This window comes from Typopeltis vanoorti, chromosome 5, assembly GCF_054136105.1.
Source record: "Typopeltis vanoorti isolate ZY-2024b chromosome 5, IOZ_Tvanoo_1.0, whole genome shotgun sequence".
NCBI lineage: Eukaryota > Metazoa > Arthropoda > Arachnida > Uropygi > Thelyphonidae > Typopeltis > Typopeltis vanoorti.
The window spans coordinates 100889104-100902907 of NC_143553.1; the positions used below are offsets into that span (position 1 = coordinate 100889104).

General features: G+C 35.2%; 1 protein-coding gene across 4 annotated transcripts in view; it reads right to left on the reverse strand.

Moving 5' to 3' along the window:
- LOC150106691 (putative phosphorylase b kinase regulatory subunit alpha) overlaps nucleotides 1–13804 on the reverse strand; it is a 745167-nt gene that overhangs the window by 225331 nt on the left and 506032 nt on the right. For all 4 annotated transcript variants that reach the window (XM_090393281.1, XM_090393285.1, XM_090393284.1 and 1 more), the window contains exon 21: nucleotides 10235–10538. In XM_090393281.1, coding sequence (XP_090249407.1) covers nucleotides 10235–10538 — 304 coding nt within the window. The remainder of the gene's footprint in view (nucleotides 1–10234; nucleotides 10539–13804) is intronic.

A 13804-nucleotide genomic window follows, 5' to 3' on the forward strand; every position in this document is an offset into this window, starting at 1 on the left:
TCCCTTCTTTTTACTCTTCTGGGACTGTTCCTATTGCCACAACCAAGGCAAGGGCACTGCTAGTTCTTTGGTCCATACTATTAGTGATATCCCATTCAGCACTAAAGCCTTATTAACATCAAGGCTACTTAATTAAAATTCTAAACATTTTCCATTCTTGAATCAGTCTTCTGTCCTCTTTCCTAGTGTTACTCAACATTATTATTATTATCATTATTATTCGTAACACCTCCAAGGAGTCCAAGGACTTATCACGGGAGGACACCTGGTATACAACTGTCTCCACCACTACACCTCTACTACCAATCATCTCCATCAATGCCATCTACCGCCCACCACCACCACAACTAGTATTTTTTGTCTGTAAATTGCGTGTGTTCTGAATGGCCAATTTGTCTGTATACAGGATGAAAAACCCGAGTTTCAGGAAGGAAAAAACCTTGCTACCTCCGTATGAGATCGGCTAACTCGCCTTCAATTGAAAAAGTCCACATAAAGATTCCTCCCATCATGACGAGAATTGAACTTAGGCCTATTCCAATCGAAAGGCGCAATGTAGCATTGTTGTTCCAATTGCGCTAAGGAGGCACTTGCATGAAATGAAACATGAAATATATTAGCAAAATATTCATTGAACAGTTCCATTACATCTACTATGGATGTTATCCATGCTCCAGCAACTAAAGTCAGTCTTTCATAGTGAATGTGTCATCTACTAGCAAAATAACAAGTCATCTTCACAGCCTGTGCTTTCTAATACTCATGCTATTGAGGAGCATACTCTGTTCTTTAAATCTCCTCAATAACCCTTCTTTTTCTCAGTAGCTGTTGCATAATTCCATAATCCATCCATTTAGCTGGGACGTTATTTATCCTCCTAATCTTAAGACCTGGTGTTATTTATCCGTTATTTATCCTCCTAATCTAAAGGACTGGTGTGGAATGGTGTACAGAAACTGCGACACTGTGCACTGGACAAAGAAAGGATCTGATACTGCAATAAGTAACTGACTTTGGACCAATTCAGAGGGACTAATTTCTCTCCCCTTCCATTGATCAAGCCATGACAGGTCACTAATATGTTTCCTTAATTTATCCTAGTCTCCTACTCTGAAATTCCACATACCTCTTTTGTTGTGTGAAGCTTATGTCTGCCTAGCTATTTCCCACCTCAAACTACGTCACTCTCTTCGAGTGGTGACATCTATTATCACTGTACGAGACGACATTATTAAATCCAACTCATATCTCACATGCTGCTTCAACTACTTGTGTAAAGTAGTTATCTCTAAGTAGCTCAAGAAAATCAATCTCCTTACTCACACATGTTATTACCTACTTTTAGTCACTGTCTCCATAATGGTCAACTATTATATCTTTTCTGTTGATCACCAGTCTCATCTGCCTGAATATTTCAGAATCATCTCCTTCTACATTTCCTAGCCTATAGCACACAAACTTTAGTACACAAATTTTAGATATTTATTGGGAGTGTCCCAATAAATATCTAAAATTTGTGTACCCCTCAATCTAATAAGAGATGTTATTTCCTGATTTTAGTCAATGTGTCCACAATTTAGGTCACTCTCATTATTATTCCTTTTTGTCTTCTCAAATCCATTATCAATACTACAGAAGTTTCTAATGAGGGGACACAATTCTTCTGAGATCATCAGCAATATCCCATTCCTCTTTTACCTCCCCCCACCTTTTTTTTTTTTTCGAACAAACGTTTGCTACAAATATCATTATGTTCTCTTCCTGTGAGTATATCATCCCACCATTCTCATCCCATTATTCAACAGGACCTTTGACTTTGTTGCTCCAAATGATTAATCCCTACATCCTTATCTTGCATTTCCTTGTCATTTATCTCACACTGATCCTGAGAGCTTACACTCATGGTCTCACTGTCTACTTTTCATTTCCCTGCCTAGAGGCATACTCCTCTCAGCAACAATCCATCTAGCTTCAACACTGCAATTCTTACTGAAATCGAGACCATCTCCAGCAAACCTTGAAGCTTCTTTTCCTACACATTCTAGGCCATTCATATCATCACCTCCCACCTTAACGCTTCTTTTCCTACATATTCTAGGCCATTCATATCATCACCTCCCACCTTATCTCCCTACTATCATACCTTGGTAACATACAATTCTCCCTCTCACATTCTTCCACTTCACTGTCTCTAGAAACACTTTCAAATCCTGTACTGTTTCATTCATGCTTCCTTACAAATTGTTTTCTTCCTACTGTTAATTCTCTCAAACATATTTTCAATACTTAACACCATTTTAATTTTCTTTCACAGCAATCATTATACAACAATACAGCACTAATAAGCAATCTATGCTTATCAATAGTTATATTATTATAAGTTTACTTTAATAGATGCCATTTTGTTTGACCTTCCTTTGTTTGACTTTCCAACAGCAAAATCAAATATAAGCCATTTTAACTTGTACAGATATTCTTAATATATATTGTTACTTATTTGAAAGGATTTGAATCAAGGTCTTTTCAACCAAAGTCTTCATCTATACTGACTGAGCTATGAAGGCTCCAAATGTCTGCAGCAGAGACAACAAATGAATTTGATGAAATGGGACAGAGAGATTTTTAGCCACAGATGATAAAAAATAGAAGATTTTAAGTGTCCATGATTGGTGACAAACCAATTATGGACACTTAGAATTGGGGAAAGTGACTGAAGAAAATGAAATTTAACTTTCTGTAAGGAAAAGGAAAAAGGGCAAGGCTTTGCAGATCATTGATGGATATGAATATCACTGAAGCTGAAACAAAGAATATTTCTGAAGTAATCTGGTAGGTTTGTGAAATTTATCTTTTCTGCATGCACTCTATTTTGCTTTGCTTGATTTTCCATGGGTATTTTGTGTCCTTATCTGATATGCAGTAATGGATTATTTACTAAGCTACATATGAAGAATTTCACTCAACTCTTCTCTCTTATTCCATATAAATTTATTCAATTCACTTCCTACTATACCAGCTTTGTTGATACTGTTGTCTATTTCCATATTTAATTTACCATCTTCACTAAAAATCGTGCCTAAGTTGCCGAAATGTTTTACTTGATCCACAGGTAACCCTGTTACCTGTGGAACAAGTAAAACCCGTTCACAACACAGTTCACATTTTCAATAATTCTACCTATTTTCATTATCTTTGTCTTATAATGCTGACCTTTATACCATATCTATTACAACAGTTATTCAATTTAGTCAGGGAATATTGCAAACTTGTAGCGGATTTATTCAGAAGTATAACATCGTCCGCATGAAGCAAAGAGCTGACATTAACATCTCCAATTCTGATATCATGTTTAATACCACTTTCCTTCATAATGTGATCCATATAGATAATGAATAACAGAGGGGATAATGTACATCCTTGTCTCACAAGAGATTTAACATTAAACCATCTTCACGGACATCCTTCAATTCTAACTGCCGACTTACAACTCAAATACAGACTAAGTATTGCTTGATATAATGCCCCATTGAAACCATATAACTGTAGCATATTGAATAGCTTCTCTCTTGGTACCTTGTCATATGCCTTTTCCAGATCGACAAAACTTAAACACAGATCTTTGTTATATTCGCATGCTTTCTCAACTATTTGTCGTAAAGTGAAGATCTGATCCTGACAGCCTCTATTTGGCCTGAATCCAGCTTGTTCTTCACCAAGCTTTTCCTAAACAATTCTTCTCAACTGTTTCTTAAGTATACTTGCATAGATTTTGCCAGGTACACTCAGTAGGGAAATACCTCTGTAATTCTCACATTCAGTTTGATTTCCCTTTTTATATATCGGCACTATTAGAGCTCTACTCCGATCATCGGGAATTCATCCCTCTGTCCAGGCTTTCTGAACTATGCAGTGCAGCCACTGTAAGACTTATATACCACCATACTTCAGCATTTCTGGTCAAATATCATCTACTCCTGCTGCCTTTGATGTCTTTTTCTACTTCAAGTAAGGATATGTATTCCTGACTGCACGTCTGTTGAGTGTTTTTTACCACTGTATTATCACTACTTGTTTCATTTAGCAATTTCTCGAAGTAATTACTCCATACTTCAAGGATATCTTTTTCTCCCGTTTTCATGTCACCTTTATCATCTCTAACTCCTTTTACAGAACTCTTTCCTCCATTTCTAAGCTTCTTCAACAACTTCCAGAATATCTTACCACCTTCTTGATATTTATTTTCTATATTCTTGCCAAAGTCCTCCCATGACTTTTGTTTAGCTAGTTTTACACAGTGTTTCGCTTTCTTACATTTGTCTCTGTATTCTCTAAGAGCAAAAGCCGACTTATTTGGCAGGAACTTTTGATATGATTTCTTCTTTTCCTTCACTGCCTCTTTAACTTCCTGTGTCCACCATGGAGTGCTGATTTTTCTATCCTTGCAGACAACCACACCACATGCCTCTCTGGATGCATCAATCAGGGTTTTCTTCAAGGCTTGCCACTGAATCTCCAAGGTTTGGTTCCTGTTCTCAAACTCCAAACTCTTTCATTTTTCCTTCAATAATCTGTGTATATGTTAGTCTACAGTTCACATCTGAGAGCTGCTTAACTTTTATTCACTTTAAAACTTTCTTACATGTTATTCTTTTCAATATGAAATTCAATTTTATCCTGCTCAAGACTAAATAGTGATCGCTTCAAATTTCAAATCATCTGTACACTCTGGTGTCCTGCACCTGGAAGAAAACATCACTATCAACAATAACATAGTCAATGAGACTTTTCTTATTCCTAGCCTCTTCTCTCCATGTGAATTTGTGCACATTTTTATTTTGGAACATGGTGTTAGTAATAACCAGTCCATGTCCTGAGCAGAAATCCAACAGGTATTTGCCATTATTATTGGATTTGCTGTTTTCTCCAAATTTTCCCAAAATATTTTTGTATGTCTGACAATCATTTCCTACTCTGCTATTTAGATCCCCAACAAGGACAGATTTTCCTTTTTCAGTGTGTCAGTTGCTTTTTCTAAAGCATCAAAAAATTCTCCATTTCTACCTTAATAGAACCTTCTGTGGGACCATAGGCACAAATAAGTCTCTTTGTCCAGTTCCTCATTCTCATATTTGCCCACATCACCTACTTGAGACTGACTGCCATTCAAGAAGATTAGCCTCGTATTTTGTGTTGAATACTATAGCTATTCCTTCTTTTCCTTGATTGTCATTGCCTGAATATAACATTTTGTATTTATTGCTCAGAAAGATCTCATCAGTTTTTGACTTTTTTGTTTCAGTCACCCCTATTATGTCGATCTGGTACTTATCTAATTCCTCAGCTAGCTCCATTTCTTTGCCATTCAATCTTCTCATGTTGATAGTACCAATCTTTAACTCTGGTGATGTTGAGTTGGGGTGTGTTTTCAGATTTGTTCCAGTAGCTGACTTTTCATTGTTTGTCCTGATTCCGTGACGAAAACAACGGGGGCCTTGTTTAACCGGGCGATGCCCCAGCCGGCATGAAATTTTGTCATGTTGTAGCATTATTTTTTATTTTGGTTTAACCAATAAAAATACAATATGGTCGACTAAATCCCAATTTGCCAGCCCATCCTCGCTCGTTCAGTATCCAGGTAGATACCCCACATTTTGCACCACGAGAAGGTGAGGATTGGACATTAGGTCAGAAGCCCTGGTCAGTTCTCTGCATTCCTTTAAAGGCTATGTGGAGGTCTCCTCTCAGTTATACAGCTTTAATCCTTAAGCACCCTGGTAGATATACAGGGTGTTCGGGATAAATTTGACAGTTTCGTAAGGAAAAAGAAAATCTTCTTTGTATCTATTAAATTTAATGAATTGACAAAAAAACATTACAGGCAGAGTTAATTACAATACTATCAACAAGATTTACTCAAAATAACCACCATTAGCATCGATCACAGCTTCAATTCTGCTTCGGAACCTCGAACAAGCTGATGCTACAGTCTCCCTGGGAAGGGCCGCAAAAACTGTTTTAATTTTATCCATTAACTGGGCTTTTGTATTACTGGAAGTGCGATTGGTGTCTTTTTCAACTGCGCCCCATACAAAATAATCCATGGGGTTAAGGTCTGGGGAGTTTGGAGGCCAAACATTTGGACTGGTGAAGTCGTAGAAATTTTCAGACAACCATTTTTGACTTTTCCCAGAGGTGTGGCAAGGGGCCGAATCCTGCTGCCATACATACGGCCTACCATTGGCTACCCTTGTTATCCAGGGCTTGACTACAGTTAGCAACTCCACGAACAAAGCCCGAATTCCAATGCCAGGGTTCTTCAACACCTGTTCCTGCAGATTTGCGAGGAATTCTGCTGTACGAACGCAATCAGATCGTCTGCTAGGGATCTTTCTTCTTGCTACATCCTCGTAGTCACCATTGCAAGTCTCTAGTTCATGCCTGATTGTTTTTACTGTATTCAGGGAGCATTGGGCAGCAGTCGTAATATCCTTATTTTGATGGTGGGCAGGAATCATCATGATACAAGTTATTATCTTCCATGATTCAGGTGGGTTCCAGCTATCCATCCTTTCTGACATCTTGTATATGAATGAAGAAGGGTCCAAACTTTTAAATGAAGAGAAGTGTGTGTTAATACATGTAACTTACGGAAAAATATAATTAATTATAAATATGTCAAATTTATCCCGAACACCCTGTATATATATAAATATTGTTAAATTGTGAATGAAGATATTTATAATTAATAATACTTCATTCATAATTAACAATACCTACCATATCATAAGCAGGATTTATTTAAATTTATTTTGTTAGTCTCTTGCTTATAAAATCTTATTCATGAATTCCTTTTTAGTTTTGTTAGTTAATTTTATTTATGTAATTTTTAAATATATTATAGACATGAAAAGCTTCTATATTAAAGTGTCATTTATTTTATTTGCTTTATTCTTTTAAAACTGTAATGTATGTAATTTTAATATATCCAGAAGATTCTTTGTGATATCATTTGATTGGTTGTTGTGAGAAGACATGCACATTTCTCCTAGCGCATGTTGGAGCATGAACTACTATATACGAAGGGAAAAACAAGTTTGATGTGAGCCTAACTGGTGAGAACCAGTTATTGGCGGGAAAAAGGAAGGAGTGGATATGAAAATGAAAGTAAAGACAGAATTGCATGGGGGAGTATAGAGAACAGTAGCTGGAGACTGGAGAAGAATTTTGACATGCCAAAAACGGAATTTAAAGAACTGGGAAATTAACTTACCTTTTTCTGAGTTGGATTTTTACCAAAACTTCCTAACGCTTAAGAGTGAAATAGTGCTAGAAATAGGTTAATACGTATAAGAAAAAGAAGAAATAGGTGGATAATTTAAACCAAGTGCATAAAGGTTATATTCTCCCGAGTCTATAAATCAGTCGTGGAAATGGAAGATTATTTTAAGTTTGTGTCACTAGAAAGTAAAAGTCAATAAGGACTTTAAAGATGTTGTTCGATCTACTTATGATGTGTTGAAGCTATATCCTGGTAAGATTACTTTTACTATACTTAGCGAGAAGTAACAAAAATTAATTCCTCTGAAAGTAAATTGTTCCTAGTTGCAGTATTCAGCGAGTCAAGATTTAATATGTGATGTGCTAAGACTTTTCCCTCTTCAAATATAAATGCTATGTTATTGAATTAAGTGTTCATTAGCTGAACAAGAATACTGTGAAGCCTATTTGATGTAATTTAGGAATCTCGAACTTACATGAACTAAAATTGATTAACTGAGCCTAGAGAATTCCAAATGAATGTCTGAATGTTCATGAGTTGTATTCTTGTGAATATCTTGAACTGATTTGATATTTAAAAATGTTTTGAAATGTAACCTTAATCAGAATAGAGTTATGATATACGTTCTTTGTAATAAGAAGGATAAGATCTGTTAAATATAATCTTTAATTATAAAGTTTAAGCTCAGCTGAGTAGTATACTAGTGACTTAATGAGAGCTTTATATTCGTTCAATCATAATGTCTCTGTTGGAATATTGTGTTATGATGTATTTTATGTGTTACTCATTAAATAATTTTGTTTGAATTGAATCTTGTATTTGCCTGATTGTTTCATTGCACTGCTCTTTAAAATAATTCGAATCTCAGTGGGAACCCTATGTAATAAAAATAAAAACCTCGGCCTAAAATCAACTTATGATAACCTGATACGATTGAAGGTTAATTTATTTAAGTTGCTCTTACAATTTCTGAATATGGAGTGGCGCAGTATAATATAAATTTTCTTCATATTCGATTGATATATCAGCCTATAACCAATAAATACCAACGAGAGAAAGTTATAGACGAGAAGACGTGATTGAGAAGAAGTTACGATCCAACAATATATAATAAATCCACAGAACTAATGTACTATAGTTTTACATCACCTTTCATGGGTGGGACTCACATGAATAAAAAAATTCAGCCTAAACCTGATTCAAGATTGAATAATTCAAACTCTCATATATGATTATAATATGAATTATCAATTAAAATATTGGCATCAGTCACCTTCTTACTCCTGTTCTGAGAGATGAAAACTCTCATTCTTTAAAAGATTGCATCAGAATCAGGCAATTCTTTAAATTTTCTCTCAAAAATTTTAAGCTGCTTCTTCAAATTGCTTGGGGTAGTGTTTTTTTTTTTTTTTTTTTAAGGATCCAGTCTTCTCATTATATCTTGAAATATCAATCAACCTTAAACAAATTTTTTAGAATGACACTAGGTATTCTATCAAGATAATATTTCTTCATTCTATCTGAATGAATAATAATGAATTTTGTTTTATGCATGCTATGTTATAAATGAGAAATAGTAGCAAGTTTTTTTTTGGTCTTGACAAACCAACAAATTAGCTTTTTAGCTTCCCACTTTTTTTCTGGATCTTGAAAAAGAACTAAATCACCTAAAACTAAACTTCTCTTTCTTTTTAAGATTTATTAATAGCTATTCTGTTCCTTCCTGATAACGATTTGCTTATTCTTTTTATTATTTCTTATGAGACGGAAAATCTAAGCAGCCTAGTAACCAAAAACTCATCTATATCTTCATAACCAGCATTAGTAGAAGAATGAATTACGTTTAAGGAAAACAGGAGATCACAACAATACAAGGCATACATTAGATGGATGCCATTATGATCAGAAGAATATAAAGAAAAAGCAACAGGAAAATGAGATCCCTATTTTTTTCTCTTACATCAGTTAAAGTGGAAGGTATCTAGTTTTATAATTTTGTTTCTCTCATGTAATCCATTCAGGAAGATAGACAGTAGTGAAAAAAATTTTTATACCCAATATATACTTGTAGAAGTCATTCTGATGCAAAACTAGGTTAGCATTTCAGAACATTCATATATAACAGAAAAAGTTGTCAATCAGAATTTTTCCATTCTTTTAGAAGTCAGATATGGAAAATATAACTCAAGATAATGAGATAATATGAACATGACTACAAAGATACATTCATTATAATCTACACTTGTGATGATTTAGAAGTATTTATATATATGTGCTTGTGTTCTGAGGAATGGAACATTTATTTATTAAATTGCACTTCGGAAAAGCTATTGTAATTACTTTTGTACTTTATTATTTTTTATGACATACATATTTGTGAACTCTACTTCTGAACCTTGCTTAAAATTTTTTTCAGCAGTTTGTTTTGTTTTTCTAGTTTCATTTTCTTAAAAGAAAATGGTTGCATTCTCTGTTGAGCACTTACGAGCTTAAAGAGAATGCATCCATTCTCTTTAAGTCTTTGAATAAAATGAAAAAAACAAACAATGATTCCATGTTTATCATAAGGACAGATTCAATGTTTAAGGTGGCCTGTTCTATTTTTTCTAATAAATGTTCCTTTGCAGGAGAAAATTAGAAAATTAAATCTTAAGTAGGATAGTAATCTGTTGGAACATCTACTTTTTGTTTATAAATATATCTAAAAGCAAACTTCCATTCTTGCAACCCTATCTTCTCTAGCATACGAAATGCTATCCTGTCTTATAGATGGAGGATTTTATCCAATGAGGATTGTTTATATCAAGCATTCAACTAAATTTAATTAAAAATGAATCATGTTAATTAAACATGGCACATTAAAAATCTAGAAACCAAATGCACAGTTAAACGAAAACCTGAATCGTTATTTTTATAATGAATTAAATTTCCAAACTAATAAAAGGTATATCTTACTTAGTTCCTACTAAGTAATGTAAAATATCTCCTCTTTCTTCTGCTAGTTCTGTTTCTTTAAGCATGATAATTAAATCCTCTTCTGTAACATGGTCAAACTGACCATCTGTTGGAGTACGCTGCTGCTGCTGTCCAATATCCCAAACATCCTCTTCATCTGCATCAACTGGTGGAGAAGGACTTCGTCCACCTGATTCAGTTGGGGAAGAGTATGGAGATTCAGAATGAGTAGACATTACCTCAATGCTAGGTGTCTGAGGAGGACTATGAAGTTTCTCATATTTCTCTCGAAGTTTACACAAATCTTTAAAAATATATATATCATTAATAATTGTATAATAAATCATAACATATACATAAATATTAACTTTATTAAATATTAATAAATATCATTCTTGTCCTTAATAATTGGTTCCAATTATTAAGGGCAAAAATATGTTCTTAATATTCAACACAAAAACTGAGATAATGTTTTCTATGAAAAAGTCAATTATCTAAATACCTGATTAGGTACTACAAACAGTTTCATAATTCTGGCCTATTAAAATGATGCAAACAGATTAATTAAACAGCAACATATCACTGCTTTCACTAGACCATGTATCTGTATTATTTTCTTCACAAAAGGTATCTATTTTTATTTATTATTATTATTTCTCCATTAAGTCAATTTTTCCCTTCCATATTATACTATTAACATATTCGAATTTTCGACATGTTCATTTTCTAGGGTTTCATTTCTGACTGGTATACTTGACAATATACAAGGTGTGGCTATTACATAACAAGACTGGTTGCAAAAGTGTTGTTTATTATTACAATTGTACAACTTAATTGTTATCCCCTTGAACATATTTCCCTCCTCTATCTATACACTGCTGCATACGAATTTTCCATTGTTCAAAGCAGTGCTGCAAGTCATCAGGTGTAATCTGCATCAGTAGTGCTGCTATTTTCTCCTTTACCTCATCCACTGACTGAAAATGGGTGCCCTTCAATGCGGATTACAACTTTGGAAAAAGGTAAAAGTCGTATGGAGCTAAGTCCAGTGAGTGAGGGAATGAGTGAGGAAGAAGAGACCCGATCTGTGGAAGAACAACGCTTGGATTCTCAATCAGGACAACACTCCAGCTCACAGTGCACTGTCTGTAAAGCAGTATTTGGCTGATAAGAAGATCCCAGTGTTGGACCATCCACCTTACTCACCGCACTTAGCTCCATGTGACTTTTACTTTTTCCAAAGTTGAAATCTGCATTGAAGGGCACCCATTTTCAGTCAGTGGATGAAGTAAAGGAGAAAATGGCAGTGCGCTACTGAAGTAGATAACACCTGATGACTTGCAACACTCCTTTCAACAATGGAAAATTCGTATGTGTAATAGTGTATATATAGAGGGGAGTATGTTGAAGGAGATAACAAGTTGCACAATTGTAATAATAAACCACATTTTTGCAACCAGTCTCATTATTTAATAGCCACACTTCATGCATATTTCATCAAGCATGTCACATGAATCATGGCTATAAGTTAATAAATTATTATAACTTAAAGCCATGACTCATGTGACATGCTTGACATGTTAATCCACTAAAAATATTTCAGGATCTTTATCCTATCTGTAAAAAATATAAAAAGTACAGTTAGAAAGGGTTCTCTTTTAATCTTTAAAGGAACCTGTTGCATAACTATGAAACAACAAAATTAAACGATTAGCACAGTAATAAATCTTAATGAAAGTACAAATATTTCATACTGAAAATAACAGTACATCATCAGTGTGTGGAAACAACAAGCAATTCAAAGAATAGAAATACAAGGTAAATATAACAATCGATTTACCAATAAAAATGATTCCTGCAAGCTAGAAATTAGTATTAAAATAAATAACATTAAAACTAATTTTGATATTTACATAAGATGAGAATTTCCCAAACTTTTTTTTTATTTGGGGGGGGGGGGAAGAGATGCATTCCGTTTACCATGGAAAAAGAAAATGCAGGTAGTTTACATTTCTTGGACATTCTTCTTACTCACACAGTCTCCAATACTTTGTCAACCAATGTTTATCTTACATGCCTTAACTATTTACCTTTACTGGCAGATACATTGATCAAAAGTCTGCTCATCAGACCTTCCAAAAAATTAGTGTTATCAACTCATTAATTAATAGAGCACATAATGTGTGCTCTTGTCCCTATACTTACAAGAGGTTCACAGACAATTCATTTCACAAGGAAAAATCATCACAGAAAAATTAATCGCACGAACTATTGATCGCTGAAAATGTTATTCGCTAGAAAACTGAAATGAATTGCATTGATACCGATATATAAAAAGTAAATGCAGTGCAAGATAAATTTCACAAAATATAATTTTATTATGTATCTACGTATTAGTCCATGCAGTTAGCCCAGTGGCTGGTTTTTTGGAGGCGAAGAGTGAACGAGGATGTTGGCTATGTCGAGTCTGATGTTGTTGGCTACCTCCGACTCCTAAGTCAAAACTACGACTATCTAGACAACTAAATAGGCTGGCCTTTTTAAAAAGATGTCGGGATACAAGAGTGATACCGAAATGTGTTAAAATGAAGATTAATTTCCATTCTAAAAAAGCACTCCGGATATACAAACGTGCCAGCTTAGCATTACTACGTGAGCAAATCGCCTCTACTCGTGCCGCCCTCGCAGTGACGAACGCCGCCATTGGCTCCTTACAAGCGGAGCTCTCCACCGTTCTTAACCCTGAACTTTGGGCGATTCTCTCCGACATTTCGGAAACTTCTGCACAGAGAGAATTTCAGAAAATAAAAAACAAACATGTCAAGAAATACAACAACCTGGTTAAAGACAAACCACAACCACAAATTCAACCGCTCCAGACAGTAATAAACCTCTCGTCCAAAAGGCTCAACGATGATGCAGTCAGCGCCCTTTGCCTCGGCCGTAATTTTGCCGTCGCCCCGCAAGAAGTGCCGGTGCTCGATGTAATGGTTGACATCGAACGGGGGATCGGTCGCTTACCGTCGGAGGTAGCCAACAACATCAGACTCGACGTAGCCAACATCCTCGTTCACTCTTCGCCTCCAAAAAGTAACTTATCTTATTCCCAACGCATGGCTCTTCAGAAACTACGCAAAGAAAAAAGTATCGTCATCACCAGAGCGGATAAAGGTGATGCCACAGTTGTCCTTAATACCAGCGAATACAATCGTAAAATCAACATTATCCTCCGCGATCGCGCTACCTACATCCCGCTAGAACACGACCCCACAAAAACGCAAGTTAAGAAATTAAAAATCTTACTTAAAAAAGTAACCTCCTGGCCCCCCGACGTCACGAAAAAACTTAAACCTTTCCGCTCCCGTCCCCCCCGAATATACGGTTTACCAAAAATCCACAAACCTAATTCCCCACTCAGGCCTATAGTAGATGCCACCAATGCACCTTGTTACAGAGTGTCTAAACAGCTGGCCAACTCTCTGTCCCCCCTCACCGGAAATTCAGCTTCCTATATAAAAAACTCGACCCACTTTAAAGCCCTCACAGAAAATTTAACCTTGAATAATACAG